This window comes from Ursus americanus, chromosome 6 (genome assembly GCF_024610735.1).
Source record: "Ursus americanus isolate L20-20 chromosome 6, mUrsAme1.1.p, whole genome shotgun sequence".
NCBI classification, from domain to species: Eukaryota; Metazoa; Chordata; class Mammalia; order Carnivora; family Ursidae; genus Ursus; species Ursus americanus.
The window spans coordinates 52,462,871-52,485,786 of record NC_142132.1 but is presented as its reverse complement, the minus strand read 5'-3'; the positions used below and the strand labels follow the sequence as shown (position 1 = coordinate 52,485,786).

The window sequence follows — 22,916 nt, the reverse complement described above, 5'->3', positions numbered from 1 at the left end:
ATTTTACTTTTCAGAGTTGGCCTGCTTACTATTAACCTATATGTAAAATTTGATTTAACAAGATTCATTCGTTTCCCAGGCCTGTTTTTGGGAGAAGGACCCATGTTTGCAAACAGGAAATTGTTTATATTTTTTCATCTTCCAAAACACAAAATTGATAAGACAACAGCAAAAGCCTATTTTAAAAGAATCATCAAATCTTTACAATCTTTTTCAAATCCTCTTAAGTGAGTTCTAGATTATGGGGATTTTAATAATAATTATAAAGTATCATGGGAAATAGCCTAAATTAACTCAGGATTCTGAATTAGGACCTTTCACTTGCTATCCTTGGTTTATAATCTAGTGGTATTATGTGAAAATTTCCTCTTCTTAATAATGATCATCATTTGATGGAATAGTCAATAGATCCAATTGCTTCAGGGCCTTAAAGTAGTAGCATCTATAGGTGCTATAAATTTTGCTTAAATTTTAACAAGTCTATTAAATGAGTTATTCTCTCTGATGCTGGAAAAGCCAAAGAGCCCTGTTTCAACCTAATCTATACATCTTAGCAGAGCAAGGCATGAAGGAAGGGCTGCAATATCTTCTTATAATTCTCTGAGATTGAAATTTTCTTTATACTCTGGCAATGAACTAGTTAGAAACTACTTAAATAGAATTGTACCCTACCACACTATGATAGCAAAAAACCTACAATTTTTTCATGTCTTTTTCCTAATTTTGTTGGATGAAGTGATTTATTACGTTGGCAGTATGTTTTAAATTTGTGTTATATTGAGACTCCAAGATAACTCAAAGGATCTTTCAGTACTTCTTTTGAGTGATCTATAAATGTTGGACTGCAAAGTTACGGGAAGAATTGATCCCATTGCAAGGTTAGGATGAGCATTTTAGAAAAAGTAGTACATGATGCAAAAAATGTGAATTTGGGGAAATTTTTCTTGCATATATTGGATGACACTTAAGAGGCATTCAATATATTTTTCTTGGCTGACTGATCAAATGGATGAATAAATGAATTATCCTCATCCAGGTCTTGCCCCCTCCTCTTATCCCAACTCCCAATTAATAGTAATTATTTTCTGAGTCTCTACCCACATTTTAGATAATTTTGCTCCCAAGTTTTGGCAGCCGGATGGCTTTTATAGTGCCTAATTAAGAATGATCTGTTAATAATTATTATCTCTTTGAGTCATTTTCTTCCCCTTTTCACTCTTTTAAGCTGTTTTTACACTTTCCAAGTCTCATGCTGCTTTTTATTTCTTAAGCTAGCTTTTATTAAATAAAAGAGAATAGGGGCGCTTGGGTGGCGCAGTCGTTAAGCGTCTGCCTTCAGCTCAGGGCGTGATCCCGGCATTCGGGAATCGAGTCCCACATCGGGCTCCTCCGCTATGAGCCTGCTTCTTCCTCTCCCACTCCCCCTGCTTGTGTTCCCTCTCTGCTGGCTGTCCCTGTCACATAAATAAAAAATAAAATCTTAAAAAAAAAAAAAGAGAACGAAGCCCTTTTTCTCTCCGCCTTTTCATAAATGTGACCCTTTCTGTCATTCTTTCCTTGATCCTTTCCAAATCAGCAGTGGTTGCCATAAGTGACGGCTGAGAGACAAGATGCCAAGTGCAATGGCTAAATTTAAAGAGCAGTATTCGCACCTGTTGTTAACTGGCAATGACCAGTCTCACGCCCACGGCTTCCTCCACTCTCTGCCTCCTACCAAGTGCAACCCACAGTCCAGAGTCTTTATGTGTTCACATATAAATAAATACTGATGAAGACTATATGTATGATATCAAAATGGAGAATGAATATAGCATTTGACACTAAACTTGTTTAGTTTCAGAGGAGCTGAAATTTGGGCAACACTCAGCATAATATAAAGATGAATCTGACCTTGAAGTAGGTAGACTAATGTGGCTAGCTATTTAACACATTTTTGAAGACTTTTAATGGACTATTTCACCCCAGAGTAATTTTGTTAGATCTCGCATACTTTGTGACAATATTTTGGCTATTATCATTGGGAGGGTCCTATTATTTTAAAGGTGGTGTGAAAGAGGCAATCCCAGAAGTCCTTATCATCATCTAAAGAGTTAGCTTAGTTTGCCAGACTGACAACACTAACATGGAAGAGTCCTGTAAGAGAAATATAGAAACATAAATAATTTTGATACAAATTATACTTAGAAGATGAGAGAAGGGTACTGTGGCCCAGCCAACTAGATTAGTCTATTCAAATAGGTCTGATAACCAAGGGAGTGTGGCTGACCTCATTGTCAGATCAGCTCACATCAAGTACCAAAGTACTATGATACAAAGTCAAACAATAAATTATGAGAGTTTAATTTTACCTGGACATTTAATCTCAGAGGAGGCAAAGCTGGTCTTCAAAAGAGTAGAACAGGTGGCTTATAGAGACAGTAGTAGCAGAGTGGAAGGTTGAAATGTCAGGGCATATTCAGGGTATAGGTAGTAGATACCTGGAGATTGCTGAGAGAGGGGAGGACCTTACCAATTTGGATTTTGTTAGAATTCAGTCTTGTCAGAACATGTTCTTATGATTTTTTGGCACCTTTGGGTACTCTGGAATGGTGTTCAGTTCCATCAGAATGTGTTGAGGGGCACCTGGGTGGCTCACTCAGTTAAGTGTCTGCCTTTGGCTTGGGTCATGATCTCAGGGTCTTGGGATCAAGCCCCACTTCAGGCTCCCTGTTCAGTGGAGAGTCTGCTTCTCCCTCTTCCCCAACTCATTCTCTCTCAAATAAATAAGTAAAATCTTAAGAAAAAAAAAAAGAAAGAAAGAATGTGTGTTGAATTCCTATGCTGAATTCCTATGGAGGTGTGGTTTATTTGAGTGCAAAATTAGTGTTCTGCCTCTTTGAGTCACTTCGGGTAGAGGCAAAAGACTTCCTGGCTCCAAAGGTCTAGTAACTAGCAAAGGCTGTAGGAAGCCGCAACCAATCCAATACAAAAGGGACAGCACTAATGTTTGCTGCCAACCTCTCAGATCTTAAGAAACATGAACAAAGACAGTCCTATTTGAACAAGCCCTGCCCTTCTCAACTCAATGTTTTCCTGGTGTTCTGCTCTTGATAGAAGAAAACTTGCAGATTGGAAAGAATGTTAGATTATAGGGTCGCCGAGTTACAAAATGAATGTGGAGTCAGTCATTCCTTGGAGGCCAGGGCATGAGGCTCCCGCCACACAAAAATTTTAAGAGGTCATATGTAAATACTTCTATGTGAATTATGTATGTACAGTATGTACATAATCCAGTGTAAGGCTACAGTCTATATTAGAGTAAAGGGGATAGGGGTGCCTCAGTGGCTCAGTTGGTTGGGCGGCTGCCTTTGGCTTGAGTCATGGTCTCAGGGTCCTGGGATCAAGCCTCACATTGGGCTCCCTGCTGAGCAGAGAGGCTGTTTTCTCCCTTTCCTCCCTGTTTGTGCTCTCTCTCGCTGTCTCTCTCTCTCTCTCAAATAAATAAATAAAATCTGTTTTTAAAAAAAGGTTTAGAGTAAAGGGGATGGGAATATTGGGGGAAGAAAAGGAGAGAAATAAAGATGAGGAAGGAAAAAATGTGTGTTCAATGAAGTGAGACTAGATGTGGATATAGACAGGAAGTGATATGTGGTGGGGTTTATGAGGAGTTCAACCCTTCTTGGCTACACTTACTAGAAATACATCTGGTCCAGGAAAGCTGAAAAAAAGCCCAACATAACAGATTACAGAAACAAAGAAGTCATGGGAAAGTGAGTGGTGGTGATGGCATGATGGCTGCAGATGGGAAGGGGTAGAGAAATGGGAATAATGACATCTGGGAAGATAGTGAACCCCAAATAGCCAGAAAACAGATCTAGGCTGTGATTTATGATATGATAAATATTTGAAGGTAAAACCCTTTCTTTTTGCTCTCCTTCTTCATACACTTTTTTCCTGTTCTTTAAAAATTGCTGATCTCACTTGCATAGTAATTCACACCATCTGTGAACCATGAAACACAGCCCCCAGACCTCTAAGCAGATCCCTGTCATGGTTTCTTGCCCATGTCAATGAACTGTGTGCATCACCTATCCAGGCTATTCTGGAATGCTTTTAGATAAATCCTCCATTGAGTTGAGTCATAATTGGGAGCTGACTTCAGTGTACATTTTAGTAGGGAGACTAGTTAGGGTTTCATGCTCCAGGAAATCTGTTCTGATTAGTTTTAGCTAAAAAAAGATCAACCTGTTTTAAGGATTGGCACAGAAAACAACTCTGTGGCCATGTAGATTTCAGTGACCATGTTTTTATAATGATAAAAATAACATGCAGATGGGAAAATGTTAAACCATTCAATAGAGTAGCTACCCCTCAAAAGTCTCCAGAGTTAACATGTTTCTTGTTTGTTTTTCCAGAAGTCACTATGTACCTGAAATACATATATAACATATAAAAATATGTATCAGTAACTTTTATATATATAAATAACTTTTAAAAGGCTCATCTGTATTAGATGATTACTTTTTAAAAATTACGTATTTATTGACTTGTCAGAGAGAGAGGGCACAAACAAAGGGAGCGGCAGCCAGAGGGAGAAGCAGGCTCCCCGCTGAGCAAGGGGCCAGATGCAGGGCTCCATCCCAGGACCCTGGGATCATGACCTGAGCCGAAGGCAGACGCTTAAACACCTGAGCCACCCAGGTGTCCCACATTATTACTTTTTTAAAGTATAGATGGAATAATTCATTTTGTTAATGGTTGTATAATATTCTGTTATAGGGTTAGTCTCTTATTAACAAATTCCCTATTACAAAACATTTAGGTTTTCTTCAATTTTTTATTTCAAAAGTTTATTTTTGTGCTTACTTTGCCATCTTTTATAAAAGTATTACCTCCAGAGTGATCAGTGCAGTGTCTGGCATAGTAGGTACTCAATGAATATTAATTCCCTTTCCCTTCATATGTAATTTATTATTTATTTTTTAGGAATGAGGATACTTTCTGTTAAGCCATCTACACTTTCTTAATATGGGACCTGGCCAACCAACTGAGGTGAGATATATCCTTTGCAGCTATGGAAAAGATTTTATCTGTGAGGAGGTAATTGACATTTGTATAATTTCTAGCCCGCGATTATTAGAACTCAATTTAGAACTCAAATTACACAACCTACCTGGGGTGCATCAGTGGTTTTATCTTGGTAGATAAAAGATGACACCTTTAGTAAATAAGAAGGAAGCTTTTGGTAATCCCTCTAGTTTCAGGTTTATACAGTTTTTAAAAAGCCCTATTTATTGTGGTTCTTTTGCAAATGCACAGGACTAAATCTCATACCTGCAGGATGCATGTCTAATTTCTGTATTTGGAAAAAATAGGAGAAAGACAATTCCAGTAGAACTTCTCAAAGTATAAGATGGAGATGGAGGGACAATCCTGATTTGTAGGCAGATATGGCAAAGGCAGAAAATAAAAACAAAAGTAAAATTCATGGTAATCCTAGTAAGAAGGAGGAAATGGCACAGCATTGGTAAATACATAACATGCAGATGGGATAAATATAGATGGGCAGAAAATGATTGTAAGTGAAATTGTTCCAGGAATGTCACAGATTTCCAGCTAGGGGGGATTAGTGTGTGCAGCTGTTGAATGGGGGTGCTCATCTCATTCTTGAGCTCTCAGGTTCCACTTGTTGGGCAATAAATGCCTTTTGGGTGAGTGGTGTGATATTCTCACCTGGAGAAGCCAATCATTTTACTGTTCTGGGGTGGGGTGGAAGGATTAAAAAAACCAAAAGCTCCATTTCATTATTTAACAATTCTTGGCTAAGCATATACCATTTCAGTTAAACTTTAAAAAATATTATTAGAACAAGTGATACAATAAAATAGTATGTAGTGTATTTTTGTTTGTTTCAACTTGATCACCTAAGGCTACACTACCAAGATGTTTTCCAAAATTTAGAGTAATGCTTTAAAATATTTATTTATTTATTTATCTGAGAGAGCAAGCACGAGCAGGGGTGGGGAGACGCAGAGGGAAAGGGAGAAGACTCACCACCTAATAGGGAGCCTGATGCAGGCTTTCCGGGCTCAACCCCACGACCCTGGGATCATTTCCCCAGCGGAAGGCAGATGCTTAACAGACTGAGCCACCCAGGCGCACTTAGAGTAATACTTTTAGCTGCTTACCAAACTGTTCTCCTGCTTCAGATTTTAAAAGATGTGAGGACTAACCAGCTTATAATAACAGCAAGGAAATCCTCTTCTAAGAAAATACTTTTTTTCACAGTCTTTAATGAGCTTTCTTTATGATCTTGTTTCTTGGGGGAAAGAAGTATTTTTCAAGAGGAAGTGATCAAGGATTATTCCAAAGTGTATCCTAGTGGCTAGTTTATTTAAATTATGAAAATTCATTAAAATAACCTTTATACGACTTTTATTACATTACCAACACGTTCTGTTTCCATAGTTTAATAAGCGCACACGGGGTCAAAGATAGTAAGAAAATTATTATTCCTTCTGAAGAGTGTAAGAGTATCAGTCTAAAAGGTGCTGTAAAAATGAATTGAGTATTTGAAATGTATGTAGGTCTGTTAATTCACCCTGAGGGCGTGTACTCATTCTGGGACTTTGATATCATAAGCATTCTACCCCTCCTACATTATGCTACATGTCACGGTCATTAGATCGCCCTTTGATGTAGGGTTAATTTCAGCATATCCAAATACCATCAGTTATGAATGATAACTATGGGCGTGTCATTGAGAGTTCTAGCATCCTTAGTTTAATGATTACTAATTTGGTACATATTTTGCCAACTTAGAACACTCACAAAGTACAAAGCTTAGCACAAATATCTGTTTCTCCAGTTACCCTTATCATAGCTCTATCCTTGGTGAAGATTAGACGAATCGAGTATGCCATCTCTACTGCTGCTATTCTGAGGGGCTCGGGTGCCAATTACCGGTTCCTTAGAATTTGCCCGTAATTGACTATGTCCCACAATAGGTAACTCTGGAAGTGACAGGCAGCCTCAAGTGTGGTTCTCCCGCCTGTCGATTGGGCCTTGCAGGAAGCTCCGCCTCATCAACTCAGCCAAGGGCGGCAGTTGGTCCGGCGTCGGTGAGTGGCGGGTCTTAGCTCCGCCCCGGCCGTCCGCTGCGCTGCCTGGGTCGGCGCCGTTTCCAGTTGAGAGATGGCGGCCGCCGCAGGTAGATCGCTCCTGCTGCTCCTCTCCTCCCGGGGCGGCGGCGGGGGCGCCGGCGGCTGCGGAGCGCTGACTGCCGGCTGCTTCCCCGGGCTGGGCGTCAGCCGCCACCGGCAGCAGCAGCACCACCGGACGGTGAGCTAGCGCGCCCGGCGGCTCCGGGGAGGGCGGGGCGGCGCTGGCGTGTGGGGAGCCGCCGGCGGGCAGGCCGCCGGGGCAGCGGGCGAGTTACCTCAACTCGCGGCTGCTCCCGAGCTTGCCGGGCACCGAGTAGCCGCCGTGCCCTTCAGGCGCCTGCGGCGGCGACCAGGAAGGGAGGGAGGGCGGAGGAAGCCGAGTGGAGGAGGAGGAGGGGCGATGGCGGGGATGTTCCCGCAGGACCCGGGGCACCAGGGCGGGGAAGGGACGGGACTTGAACCTCTCACTGACTCGCCCCCGATCTCGGTCCCTCCCTACTTTTTTTTTTTTTTTTCCTCTAACAGCTCTGCCCCATCGCTCGCGAACTGAGCCCCGTGCAAGTTGTCCCCTTTCCCTCCTCCTCCGGGCGGGTTGGGGTGTCCTGAGTTGCCGCGGCTGCCTAGGGTATGTGTCAGGAGAGTGGCAGTGCCATGCTTCTGGGCACTGTCTCCGGAGAGCAGCCCAGGACCCCAGCGGGGCCGCTCCCTCGTCCTCTCTCGGCCCTGTGGGAACGGGCAAGAGGGATAATCAAACTTTATCCCCCTCCGTGACTTCTGCGTGTGTGGGCACGGGGAAGAGCCCCCTCGCGATGGATGCTGCATTGCTTCAGGAGGCAAGCTCCATCCCCTCAGGTCCTTAAAGGTCCTCGGTGGTCGTTTTGGAGGACTGGTTTATCAGCTTGTTCACGCGTGCCTGAAGAAGGAAGGGTGGGCAGCAGGCGGAGGGGAAGTGAATAAGGCAAGTTGTTCACAGAGGCAGGGATTTGGTGGTTGAATTAACCAGTTATTGCTGGATTTCATTGGCTGGCGACGAAGGAGAGTTTCTGTTTGAACAGCCTTGGGATGTATTTGTGAGTGATCGTGAGTTCTTTTTTCATTTGCAAGAGATCAACTTGGCATGGAGTTCTTGACCTAACAAGTCAGCGGGTTCTTTTTCCTTGGACTTTCTAGACCCATTTGTGTTGGTCTCTGGCCAACTGTGAGCGAAAGAGTGTAGATTTTGTTTCCTAGGGCTAAGTTGTATAGTGTGGTAATGAGGGAATCACTGCAGACGGCCTGATAGAAGAAAGTAGTACCTTCAGATCTCAGCAAATACATCCACCTGTCTTATTCTGATCGCATAGCTCTTGAGAGGAAGCTGAACTGGAGGTTTTCAGAGAGGATACCCCAAGACTGTTGACGACATGAAATTGTATGAAAGAGCTATGAAAAGAACTAATGCTCTGTAAATGCAAGATGATATTATTAGTCACACGTATGGATCCTATCCTCATTCTTGTGAAGAAAATTTGTACTTCATATTTGGCATACTGACATATTGCTTTGCTGAAGCTTTTGGGTGAGAGCCGAGCTTTTCCACAGTTCAGTTTAGATTTGCATGTTTCATAGCCTCCATTTATGTGTTTTGTTTTCCTAAAAACATAAAGCCATCCAAAAATCTGATGGCATTCCCCTCTCTCTCAAACTATTTAAAGACTTACCAAGTTGTCTTTATCCCTGTATTTTGCTAATACATCTTTTGACTTTGCACAGTTTGTTTTTAAGGCTATTTGGGTGTGGTATTCATTTAGCATTTTTAAATTTGTGCCTTGTATATTTTCCACTATGCGAATCTGTCAGGCTGTGAGTGTCTTCCTTGTGTGGGTACTTCATGAAAGTGTTCTTCTGTGCTATTCTGGGGTGGGTAAAAGTGATGTGCTGAATTTATAACTGAAAGCACAGTTAAAGTGAAGTGTTATTTCTGAAGGGCTGAGGTGTTATCATGGGAATGTTGACTTGTAAATGAACTTAGAATTGTACGATTTTGAAAAAAGTTGTACCTGATTATTGAAAATATATGAACAGGTTTTTTTTTCTTTTTCTACGATTGCTCTGAAGGCATCCTGTATATAGCTGTCTCCATCTGTTATTCTGTGATTCCTCACCAAGACTCAGTTTGAAAGGTATCTCTTCGAGATTTAACTCTTGACATTTTACGCCTGAAATTGAGGCTCAGAAAGGGGAGGGACTTGGCCAGGATTACACAGCTAATATGCAACAGTTTTAGGATTCCCACCCACCCTAGATATTCTGACCCCCTTATCGTGTTCTTTTCATTCTAAAGTACAATTGCTCCTTCATAATATTCTCCTCCTTTTCAAAACTACTGTTAGGAAAGTATTGGTATTTTAAAGTCCCATGAATGGGAATTCTCCTGTAAGTAGATGTTGTTGGAGGCAGAGTTGTTGAATGAGGCAAATATGGGAACAAACAACTTGCTCTTATAAAGGTCCCTGAGTGACACTAAGGTTGAATCTTGCATAGGACACATTCTGTGCATGTGCAGCAGATGGCACTCTGCGTTGGACTAGATCACAAGCCCAGCTTGTGCCACTTTTGTTCTGCTGTAGTAGGTACAGTAAATTAGAGCCAGGGGGACATAACCAATTATGGTGCTGGTTAATTTTTTGCTTGAGATGCATGCGTTTTGAAATCTTTTCCAAGTTCACAGAATGAGTCCAAAGCAATACAGTTCAGCTCATTGGTAAATGTGGTTTCAAAGTTATAAGACATAACTTGTCCCTTCCCCACCTTCCTCATTAAAAGATCATACAACTGAGTAAATAGAAATAAAGGTGCAGGGGCTTATTCAATATTTTTAGCACCATCTAGCGTAATTTTTCCTTTCTTGTGTGAAGAGCCTGCTATTGCTCCTCAGCTTGTGACTGTAACAAAGACTGATGTAAAATGTTTGTTGCATGCCTTTCTGTGTGGTTAGTGAAGGTGGCTGCTATTTTCAAGGATGATACTTTGAGGGGAAACTGCCTTTCATCGTGAGCTGGGTAATTGCTTTGCTAAATCAAACTGTCTCACCTCTGATTATGAAAGCCTGACTGTTAACATTTCCTAGTGGTCAACAGCTATGCTGAATTACTAAATCTCTTGCTTAAGCGTGCCATTGGACTGTTATAGTTTGTGGCCGCCCCTCTCTATTTTACACATTATAGTTCTTTGGCAGTGATAGCATTTCAGTTAAACTTGAGAATTTTAACTGAGGTTATATTACCTGACACAGAGGCAAGTCCCAGTTCTTTAATTGGGTTTCTCATGGTCTGGCCCGTCTTACTTAGCCAGATCCATCCCAGCACAAATACTCCACTGTACTTAAGCCAATGTTCCGTATATCTATACTAAATGTTTATGTAGTTCTTGCAACTGAATTTCAGTCTTAATCACTCCTCTAACCTCGAAGGTCCATTTCAGGTAAGAGACTGTGACCTATGACTCCTCTTTGATGCTAACCTCCTCACTTCACAGATGAGGAAACAGACCTAATGGCAACTGAGGGAAGTGACTTATTAGGTGATGTGTGTGGTTTATGACATCTGAGATTAAAATTCTTTAAATGGAGGTGGATTCAAGATGTTCTAGTCAGAATCTTAATTTGTGTGATTCCTGGCTCTTAATCCCCTTCTGTTCTATTCTGTCCTGTCTAAATTCTGATAGGATTTATTATTAGCAGGACACAGATTGATACTGACTTGTCTTGTTATCTAAATATTTCATTTGTGGGTACCTCATCTTACAGGAGAGGTAGGACAGTATTGCTTTTTTGTCTCTCATAGACTCCAACACAGTGCTAGGTATATAGGTGACACTCAAACATGCATTAATTGAATATGTACCTTTTTGTCTGCTTGCCAGTGAGAAGGTATGCTCATCCACTCCCCGAGCACCCTGTCCCCAGTTTGACTTGTTTAATGGTCTGTTACTTGAGTACCCATATTTGGGTAGTTGCTTTAACTTTGGTATTGCCAGTACGGTCTTTGATTGTATATTATACTTCTTTATGGTAGTACACCCATAGAGTGGGTACCTTTGGATTAGCTCTGTGGTGGTACTTGCTTTCTGCCCAAAGCCCAGCAAAAGTATGATTAATAGAAATATATGATTGAATCAGGTTCTAGAGTTTTTTTAGTCTACTACAATACTAAGATTTCGATAGTTCTGGATAAATATTTAGAACAGACCTTTAAAATTTACTTTTATTATTATTGTTATTTTCTGTTGAAATATAGTTGACACACAATGTTACATTAGTTCCAAGAGCAGACTTGTTTTTAAGGAAGCAACCATCCTTTTTTTTTTTTTTTTTAACGATTTTATTTATTTATTTGAGAGAGAGAAAGAGTGAGAGAGAGCATGAGTGGGGGGCGGAGGCAGAGGGAGAGGGAAAGCAGACTCCCCCCCCTCAGATTTATAAATTTGGATTTATTCAACAGATTCTGATTATTTGAACTTCTCTAAGTCCCAGGGGGTTCTATTTTATGCTTTATGGAGCTCTACTCCAAGAGGAAATCTAAGTAGAGAATGCAGCATCAAGAATGGTGTATATCAAAGATAACAAAAAAGATCATTTTTGGTTTTGGGGCTACCTCATGTTTGAAATCCAGAGTGGTCATGGTCTTCTGCAATAGCACTTCATTGATACCACTATCTGAATAACTGCAGAGATGTTGCTTTCATTTTTTTTTTTTTTAAAGATTTATTTACTTACTTGAGAGAGAAAGAGAGTATGAGATAGGGGAGGGGCAGAGGGAGAGGGAGAGGGAGAGGGAGAGGGAGAGGGAATCCTTAAAGACTCCCTGCTGAGCACGGAGCCTGACCTGGGGCTCTATCCCAGGACCCTGAGATCATGACCTGAGCCTAAATCAAGAGCTGGACACTTAACCGACTAAGCCACGCAGGCACCCCTTATTGCTTTTTTATATTCTTTGTGCCTCTGTGGGTTTTCTTAAAAATTACTGTTTTTTTTTTTTTTTTTATGATTAAGGACAACACTACCTTTTAAGATCTTGAGATAATCACTTAAGGGAATCCTCTATTTGACTGATTAATGCTCATGGATATTTTACAACTACTGGAATAACATGTTATTAGGAAAACTAAGATGTTACCGTGGAGGACATGTACTTAAAAGAATTGTAGACTTGAGATCTCAAAAAGACTGTAGGTTAAGGAACTAGTGCAAGAGTGGTGAAAGGGCTTTAACCTTGGCAGCCCAGCAAGTTACTAAGAGCTGAAAATGGCTCCCCCATCTGCTGGCTTTTACATTCAATTCTTTTCCTACGAAATTACACAATTGTGTGTTTTGTTTTAAAAACTGTTAAGCAGAGCTGGGTTTTAAAAAGTGAATTGGGGCTATATTCTTTCAGTAAGTGCCTAAACTCAAACCCAGTATTGAATAATTACTCCATGATTTAGGTCAAGCTTGATGACACATGTTAAAAAAAAAAAAAACACAACAAAAACTAGTCCTGTGCATGTTGAATATGCAAGAGAAACTGTCCATTTAATTATTTAACTGCAATTTGTTAAATGCTTGCAGTGAGAAAGAAAGCCTGTGTAACATGAAAATTGACTTCAAGCAAAGTAATTTTAGTAAGTTTAGTGAATTATTAACCCATAAACTGTGTATGGGCTTGAATCTTTATATATATATATATATATATATATATATATATATATATATATTTATTTTTAAAGATTTTATTTATTAGATAGCACAGCGGAGGGAGGGGGAAGGGGAGAGGGAGAAGGAGAGGCAGACTCCCCACTGAGCAGGGAGCCTCATGTGGGGCTTGATCCCAGGTCCGTGGGATGATGACCTGAGCTGAAGGCAGCTGTTTTACCAACTGAGCCACTAGGCACTCCGAATCTTTTATTTTGATAAAAATATAACTTGGTAAATTATATCACCAGCTGGGCCTAATAACATGCTAAAACTGAACTTTTTCTAATGCGGTTCTGGAAAAAAACAGAAAATATGACATTGCATTTTGATATCTCTCTTAAAAATAAGAGCCTTTTCCAATGGTTCTTTAAGGACATTGATAGTGTTTATTAATCAAAAGAGTGGGGTGTTTACCTCTTATACCTTGTTACTGAAGTTTTCAGTTTTTACTATTTATCATTTATTCTTTGGGGAGCATTTGTAATAATCACCAAAGAATTGCTGAGGAATCCATGTGTATGAGGCTATCCAGAGGATATTCTCCTGTGTAGTCTTAAACTTTACTGCCTTATAGATTACAAGATTCTTTAGACTTCTTTTTTTGCCTTCTAAGAGAGGCAACGTTGTACTTCTTATCTATAGTACATGGTGTTACAGGATGTTTAAGAGTATTAATATCCCCTTTAAACTTTAGAGAAAGTTAATGTGACTGATTTTTTTGTGAACAGGAGAGTTAATAGGTTAGCTTGAACTGCCTGACCTGTATGTAGAGGAGTAGATATAGAAGGAAGCATCTAAGATCTGAGGGTATTGTTTTACCTCATTTAATTCTCACCATAACCCTATGAGAGCCATTATTATCCCAGTTTTATAGATGAGGACATTGAGGATGAGGTAGGCTCATTTCTTCTTAAGTGTCATAAACTGTTTTAATGCTAAGGATACAGCAGTGGACACATGTTTTGGAGGTGAGATTTAAGTCTAGGTCTGGCGCTGTGTCAGTGTGAGGCCTCCTTCCCTTCTGTCTTCTCCTCAGCCATGTTTCTTTCTCAAGCATCTCCTGCAGTTTTCTTCCAAGAGATCTCACCACCTTTCTGACTACATTTCTGAAATCTCTTTCTCCATCCTCTCCTCCAGGTATTAGGTAATAAGGGTCTAAGGTATTGCTAACTTAGGATCTTTGTAATTTAGCTAAGGATTCTAGAAAGTCCCACCCATTATCAAGCATTGCTTCTATAGCACATTTATAACGTTGTCTAGCGTACTCCACAACAACTCTTCAGGCGAAATACTACCCCCATTGTACAGATGAGAAAATGAAGACCTAGTAAGAGTAAGTAACCTGGAGCCATTCAGAAAATATCTATTGAACTACTGTTTATAACACGCTGTGCTGGGAAAGAGAGATGCCTCTGAGGTGGTCCAAAGAGGTCACAGTTTGGCCAGGAGACACCGACAAGCAAGACTGTAACTGGTTATGCTTTTCTTCACCCCTTACAGGGGTTCAGTAGGGGCATTTAGACCTACTCAAAACAATTGGGGAAGGCTTCACAAGGGAGGCCTCAATTAAGCTGAAACAGGTGGAAATATAATGTGTGGGGGACTGGAAAGGTGTAGTTCACGTTCTAGAGAGCATCACCATCTGACATGACAGTCTGAGGGAGGAAGATGTATTTGAGAAATGGCCAGTAGTTTGTTATAACTGGAGTATGAGCAAGAATAGGCAGAGGTTAGGCTGGACAGTAGTAGTGATACCAGTAATAATTAATATTAAGTGCACCATGTGTTATGCACTTTACATAGGTAATCTCATTTAATTCTTGTGACACCCTGTGGTTAGGTACTGTTACTATCCTCCTTTTATAGGTAGTGAAACTGAGTTATCTTAGATCTCTGGATTTGCCCAGGATCACAGCTGGTGAGTGACAGTCAGTAAATGACTTGCTCAGGATCACACAGCTGCGACTGGTCTACCTGGCAAATAAACCCAAGGGGTCTGGCTCCAGCGCCTATGTCTTAACTACTGTGCTGTGGTGAGTGAATCAGACTGTGAAGGGACTTGTGAAGGAGTTGGAATTTTATTATGTAGGTCAGTCGTCTTTTTTTTTTTTTTTTTAACTCAACCCACAGCAGAAATACATTTTATATCATGACCCAGAATGTGCATGTGTGCGTAAAAGTAGGAAAAGTTTCACGAAACAGTATTTTTACTATGTATGAGGCATACATAGTTTCTGTGCTGTTTTCCTGAAGAAATACTGGTGGGGACCCATTTAAATTGATGCTACAATTTAAGCCATGGTTTGGAAAAATACTGCTGGTCAATAGGTGAGTGTCTGAAGAATTTCAATGAGGTGAATCACATGATCAGTTTGTGCTTTTTGTTAGGTTACAATAGCAGCTGTGTGAAGGCTGAATTGGAGAGAATGGGACCAGAAAAGCCAAGAGGCCAATAAGGGACATCTTAATGGACCAGGCAAAAGATGCCTGAATGAGGACAGTAGCATTGGGGCTAGAGAAAAGGAATAGAGAGAAGGCAGATTTAGGAAATAGAATTGATAGAACTTGATGATTGGATGTGGACTATCACTCAGCTGGTACTGGGTAGAAAGGTAATTCATTTCAAGGGCTGTCTGATTCTGTTAATACTCAGGTGCTGAAACTTTGTTTCTGGACCTTCTCTGTGTGTTTCTCTTTACAGTCATGTTAAATATGTTTCATTGTTGTGACTGTTGTACCTCTACTTTTGTATATAAAAATGTGCTGACTTGGTTTAATGATTTTTAAATTTGTATATCAGATGCCCACCTTATCCTCATTTTCCTGCCCCCCTCCCCAACCCATACCATCAGAATCTGAAAGATTTGCATACCAGTATGGGAAAAGTTTACAAAAGCATGATGAGCATTCAATAAATCTTTGTTGAAAGTGTGTGTTCTGTGTATTATACTCTTCCAAAGCAGAAACTCTTCACATTACATTAATTAGAGGAATATTTTTGAGCAATTTCCTTTGACTTTGTTCTCGACTTCAATTTTCCACTTTTGTAATATTTGTTTACCTTTAGGGAATATTGAGCATTGTATGTTTGGTGGTCTTTTATATTTAAAACAAACACCTAGCTATTCTTAAGCATGAAACCTTGTCTTAGTAAAATTTTAGCAACCTTCCTTTTCACATTAGAAATGAAGATACGAGATTCCTACTGCTTCTGCCCCCCCCAGTTCCTCAAGAGAAGTATAAAAAATAAAACCACATAATAATCGAGAACGAGTTATATGGAATGATTCTCTAGTATTTTAATTGATTTACTGGATTGCTTTATTTAGAAAGCATATGTTCTTTGGTCTTCTAGGTGTACAAAGGTAAGTATTTATTTGATACCTATGACAATTTTTTATTTGTTTTTAAAAAATATTTTATTAGTGCATGCAGGGGTGCATGAGTGAGCAGGAGAGGGGCAGAGGAAGAGGGAGAGAGAGAATCTCAAGCAGACTGTGTGCTGAGCTCCATCCCACAATCCCGAGATCATGACCTGAACTGAAATCAAGAGTTAGCCAATTAACCATCTGAGCCACGCAGGCACCCCAGCTATGACAATTTTTAGAGTCATTACAATATCCGCTTTGCCAGAAGAGATAGTATTTGTCATGTAGTGAGCCTTTTGAAATCTGTGGGAGCAAAGGATTGTTGTATCATCACAGAATTTTATATTAGTTTTCTGAGGTAATTAGATAAAAAAAGAGATGGAAGTGGTGTGTGTGTGTGTTTCAGTCACCAAAAAAAAAGTAAGTAATTGAAGAGCGTTAGGTGCCATATGATATAACAGGAGTCTGGGTTCTGTTCTTTCCTTTTCTGTTAACTTGCTATTTGACCTTGGGCAAGTGACTTACCTCTTTGGTCTTAATGTTTTGGTCAATTAAATAAGGATGCTTAATCAGGTGAGCCTAATTCTAGGACATATATCATATTCATATTGTACTTTATAAGTAATTTTTATGTTATTTCATGGTGGTGGGCTTGTATAAAATCACAAACCCAAGTATAATATATTTGCTTATTCTCAAAAGGGTCGAGGGCTTGAAGTGAAGAAAAATAGCTTCCATTTCCTTTTCAGGACAGTTTGCATAATTACTTCTGACATCTTGATAGACAATTTACCCTGCATTCCTCTTAAACAGTTCATTATGCCTTAGTCCCATCTTTCTCTTTTGTCTTCTTTTTCCGATCCAAATTACTGAGGGTATGAGGGAAGAGGTGAAGATATGTTGGGGAATCCGGAGAGTTGGAGAGATGGGGGAGGGAAGGAAAGAAGCAGTTAATGTTGTAGTGCTGAGGTAAGATGGACTGTTCTTCCCCCCACCCCAGAGATTTTTATTTTTTTGTGAGAAAGAGAAAGAGCACAAGCAGGGGAACGGGCAGGTAGAGGGAGAAACAGGCTCCCTGCTGAGCAAGGAGCCCAGGTTCCTGGGATCATGACCGGAGCGGATGGCAGACACTTAACCGACTGAGCCACCCAGAAGCCCCAAGATGGACTGTTCTAGTAATTTGTTAATTCTGAGTTGTGGCTTGCCAGTCTGAAACAGAAAATGTTTCTGTTTTCCTTTTTAATTACACTACAGGAATTCTGAGTGTGAATACCTCAGTTGATAAGTTGCCCATAGTAGTCTATTCTCCCAAACTCTGTGAACTGAGCCTAATACAGTGTCAATAACACTCAGCCAGTGTTGGATAAATGAGAGTCAGTGAGTTAAAAAGTCCTAGAGACCATCATCTAAATCCTTCAGCCCTGTGGATACTGCATCTGTAGATCATCTTGTTCTCTGTGCCTAGATAATACAGTGATGGAAATCATGGAAATTGAAGAAGGAATTACTTTTCTTTGATTCAAGCAGCAGCAAATCATTTTAAAAGAGTTCACAGATTATGCTGAAACAAGCAGGACTATAGAAAATACTAAGTAAAAATAGTGATGGAAAAATATTGTAGTGCTTTCGTGTTATAGGTGATGTAAGAAATTGACACATGCATCTGCCTGGCAAGTATTTGGAGCAGGTAGAGGAGAAGAGGGAAGGGTGAAGGGCTGGGCACTGCAGAAGAAAGCTTTAAAGGAACACTTTGAAAGAGGTGCTGCCAGCTCTAGATTCCCTACATGTATATATTTCCAAAGATGACAGATTTTTGGAGGTGTTTATTTTGGAACTAATCTTCTGTATTTCCATTCTGCCCCCACTGTATCCTGTATCTTGCACTGCCAGAATTCTGCTAGCTGCCATGAAGCTGGGCTGTGGCAAGTGGCCAAGTGTGATAAAACCTATTTTTCATTTTAAAACAGAGTATGGATGTCGGAATACTTCAAAGAAGTATTTAAGGGTAGATTGAATGGAGTAAGAGAAATAGTAAAAACCTAATGAGAAGATTGAAAGTTTCTGATTTGCTTTTGATGGAATTACATTTATTTTGTAAACAGAAGAATACCGGCTTATGTCTGTGTCTGTCAGTTTCTCTCTTTCTTGTCCCTCTTTCTCTGATCTTTGCATGCTGGTGCTAGAAGCTGCTGAATACACAGGAAAAATGAGTTTTCTGATTCCAAAGAGGTGATAGTGATTTTTTGTCGTTGTTTTGTTTTTATCTTTTGTGGGAATCCCAAGGGTATGCTCTGTGTGAATGTCTCATTACACATATGCATGTTAGAAATTCAGTTTTGTTTATTTTGTTCTTGCTTTAACCACCCCCTCCAAAAATGAAATCTTTTCTTTTTTTTCATTTCCGGCTCTGACTTAAGCTTCAAAACAAAATGTTGTCTAAACATTGTTGATATGGTAAAACACTCGTAGTATAACATTACAGAATTTTGAAGTATTCACTTATTAGATGGAAAATTGACCTGCAATCAGTACTTTCTTTAATTTTAATATCTCTTTCTGCATTGACGTTTGATTCAGAATGAAATCAAGTTCTTCGCTTGGCCAAATGCCACAAAGTCGGGTGAGCTTTAAATATGTAATGACTTTGTTTTTAGTGATTGCTAGAGCTTTTAGCAGTTAAAAGGGGAAAATGAAAGGGAACTCTAGCAGATTTCTTGCCTAAAAAGAGTATTCTTGTAAGATTAAAAGTAGAGACGAGCTGAGGCCCTGAGTTATGGATCTGAGTCACATCACAGCCAGCATCAGAAAGTAGCAGCATTAGTGGAAGAAAACCCAGGTCGGTACAGTCTCTCAAAGCTCACCTGGAAAGGGCATTCCATCACCAGAGGGTTTTATTTGGGGTGCGGTGGGGGTGGTGGTGGTGGGCTAGGTAGGGTGTGTGCCTTCATAAGGAAATTGCATTGTATTCAGTTAAACATACAAGGGGAAAAGTCTTTTGTTTTTAAAGTATGAGGTATGTCATGTCTAAAAAACAGGTATAATATTTATTTCTTATAGCTTGAAAAATAACACAGGACAACTATAATTGGTGCCCTAAATATCCTCCCTCAGTCTTATTTCTTGTCCTTTCTCTCAAAAGTACCATTCTTTCTAATTTGGTATTTACCATTTCCATGCATATGTTTATGCTTTTATCTGTCAAAGTTACATAGTACTCTAAGTATGTTTTAAGCCTCACTTAGAAGATTTTACGCTGTATGTAGTTATGTAATTTGTTCTTTTTGCTTAAATTCTTAAAAAAAATATGTAGTTGATACATGGAGTTCTGGTTCATTCGTTTTTAACTGTTTTGTGGTGTTTCATTCTCTATTTCTCATGTTTAACCATTCTCTTGTTGACTGAAAGTCTTTTTAGCTGAATATTTTGGGGGGAGAGGAAAGAGGAATTTATTATGTCATTTTAAAAGTTAGACTAGGAATGTTGTGATTTTTCCCCCTTTTTTGGTGTGGAATGTCCTCATTTATCATATTCCTGGGAAAATCCTTTGTACTGCCAGAGAGAAGGAGGAGGAGGAGAAGAATGTTTCATTGCACATATGAACATGTCTTGTGCAAAATGCCCAACAGCATCTGCTGTAATACAGCAAAGCTCATGTGGGATTGAACTGCTGCAGCAAAATCTTGGTTTGCTCTATAAAAATGCTCAGATTTTTGAAGCGCAAACAAGCTGTGGAAGGAAACTTGTTGGCCTTTATTCATTGTTTCTCCTCTGTGTGTTTGGAATAATTCGCGGTTTGGGACTGCTTTCTTTTGTAAAAAGGATATGTGCCTTAAATGGTGAAAAGACTGTTCTTGAATGGTGTCATGGTTTTATGGAGCAAAGGAAAAACAAGGTCTGGGAATGAGGGGGGACGTATTTTTTTGAGGTAGATGATGTGAAATAAATATTTGTTTTATTAATAAACCTTATATATGTACTTGCCATTGAGTGAGTATTCTTTACTTTTTAGTCATTATTTTAGAAAGGCAATCTCTGATTTTTTTTTCTTTCCAATTTCATGCAGTTGTCTTTCATTTGCAACATTTTTGATAATGGTTTGGATAATGTTTCAGAATACACAGTATAGAACTCCGTTCAGGTTGTCCCTCCAAATGATTTGCTATTGTGCTTTAACCAGAAATGCTGATGCAGCAAGGGAGACACTAATACATGGGATGCTTTCCAGGAACTGTTAAGGCAAGGCAAACACAAGCCAAAATTAAGAATATGTGAGCTAGGCACACAAGATGTAGTCTGGCCAAATATGCCCTCAACAGTGAATATCCCATTCTAATTAAGTTAATTGAGGCCTGGACAATTTGAATCATCAGACTGTTAAAAAGGTGACCCAACTTGAAGCATTTTAGAATTAGGGAATAGTGCAACAATAGTCTTTCGGCTAAAACTTATTTACAAAGAAAAATTATCTTTGCCTTTTCTTATTGGAGAGATTCTAGTGTCTCAAGAATAATTAAATTCAATTGCCTGTTTGTTTCTTCCATTCTGGTTCTGAGGGAAAGGGTGCTGAAGGGACATGCAAGTAAAAGAAGAGATAATGAAAAAACAATTTTTTTTTGAGGGGGGGTTGGCATGATTAGATGAAAGAGAGAGTATTGAGAATTCAGAATTGAGAACTGATTTTTTTTTTCTTTTAAAGATTTTATTTATTTATTTGACAGAGAGAACACAAGCAGGGGCAGCAGCAAATGGAGGGAGAAGCAGGCTCCCTGGGGAGCCCGATGTGGTATTTGATCCCTGGACCCCGGGGTCATGACCCAAGCTGAAGGCAGACCCCTAACAGTCTAAGCCACCCAGGCGCCCCTGAGAACTGATTATTAAGAATGATTTTTGTTTTTTCACTATTGCTGCTTTTCTTGTAAGTCACAATTTTTTATTCACTAATTATTTTACCCACAAATAGTGTAGGCATTATGAGAGGAGGTGAACAGGCTCTTTTTAAAATTGTTGCTGTTCTGGGGGAAAAAATGTTATTTGTCTGGGTTTTGAGTGATCTCTGATTAAATTTGCCAAGAGCCAAGCATTTTGAAACGGAACTCCTAAATCAGAGGGTTGTGGGGCTAGGTAAATCAATTAGGGTTTTTTTAGTGCGTCAAGCATTCTAAGATTCGTAAATTTGTTTCTGAAACTACTGAAAGTTCTGAATGAATATGGATAAGCTAAGACTTCTATTGCCAGGGTCCCCTTCAGTTTTAAAAAAATTTTCTTGTTTATAGAAAAGGGGGAGGGGTGCCTGACTGGCTCAGTTGGAAAGCATGCAACTCTTGATTTCTGGGTTGTAAGTTCACACGTTGGGTGAAGAGATTACTTAAAAATCTTAAAAAATATATTTCTTCTTCCCTCATTGTTTACTAGGGTTCCAATTTTTTAAATGCTAGAAGCATAGAGAAGAGTGAAAAAAATTTTGCTTCTTTAAAACTATTTCTAAAAATATTATTGGTCCATGAATTGTTGCTTCAGATTCTCTATTTTTTACATCTGTATGAGCTTACCATGTGGTTATCAAAAATTTAATACTTTCTTTCTCTGGAAAAAACGTGTATTGAGAGTTTCTCTTAACCTTCTGGATTTATTCTAGGTTATATCTAAAATTCCTTTTTTTTTTTTTTTTTTTAAAGATTTTATTTATTTATGTGACAGAGAGACAGCCAGCGAGAGAGGGAACACAGCAGGGGGAGTGGGAGAGGAAGAAGCAGGCTCATAGCGGAGGAGCCCGATGTGGGACTCGATCCCGGTACGCCGGGATCACGCCCTGAGCCGAAGGCAGACGCTTTAACGACTGCGCTACCCAGGCGCCCCTATATCTAAAATTCTTTCACTTGTAATGACTAGCAGCTAAGATAGATCTAAAGAACATCTTTTCAAACTTTCTTTTCTTTGTTGCCGTATGCTGAGGTATCCATGTCAGCAGGCTCAGGAGAGCCTTTACCTTTGACATTGACTTTACTTTTTTCTATTCTTTTAGGTCTTTCACTACCATTCCTACAGTGGTTGACAAGATATCGTTTCTACCTCACTCACCATGTACCATGCCAGTGACATCTTAGCTGCTAGAGTGTGGAGCTGGCCTGTGAGAGTCAAGTAAGTGCCTTTTTTACTATTTGGCATGGTTTTTGCTTACTTTGCAAAGCCATGTAGAGGAACTTCTTAAGATTAGTTTTTAAAAAGGCACTTGCTTGATCCTTTTGGGCTGGCTCTTTGCTCCAGCCTGCTGTTGAACATCTGGTAGCTAACATGGGCCTGAATTTAGCAAGGCGACTATCACAGAATGGAACATTTTTATTAGGATAGACCCTAAGAGATGATAGATCTGATCTTGGCCTAATCAGCCCATTTGTGTTGATGAGCAACCCCTGTCCTATCCCAGAGTGAATCAGAACTTCTGTGTTAGCTCAAGCAGTTAGTCTGGCCTTCTGAAATTTAACAGCTTATGGATGACCAAAGGTCTGCTGGTCTAAAACAGCTGGGTTGCATGGAAGCAGAACAGCTCTCCCAGGAAAGTCAATGACCTTGATATTTACCTGAATTAATTTAGCTTAATATATAGAAGTAAAGTGATGGTTGACATTAATCAGGTTTGAGTTTTTGTTATTGCTAAAGTTGCTAAAACCTGGTATTTTACTTTTGCAGGTCACC

The 22,916-nt window shown here is 39.7% G+C and overlaps 1 protein-coding gene across 3 annotated transcripts in view; it reads left to right on the top strand.

Moving 5' to 3' along the window:
• The first annotated feature begins 7,143 nt into the window (after positions 1-7,143).
• The window catches only part of MCU (mitochondrial calcium uniporter), a 189,424-nt gene continuing 173,651 nt past the window's right edge, over positions 7,144-22,916 (top strand). For 2 of the 3 annotated variants that reach the window (XM_087863043.1, XM_087863042.1), the window contains exon 1: positions 7,144-7,320. In XM_087863043.1, the coding sequence (XP_087719169.1) occupies positions 7,174-7,320 (147 nt within the window). In that variant the 5' untranslated portion in view covers positions 7,144-7,173. The remainder of the gene's footprint in view (positions 7,321-22,916) is intronic. The other variant, XM_045783563.2, reaches the window with a different exon arrangement.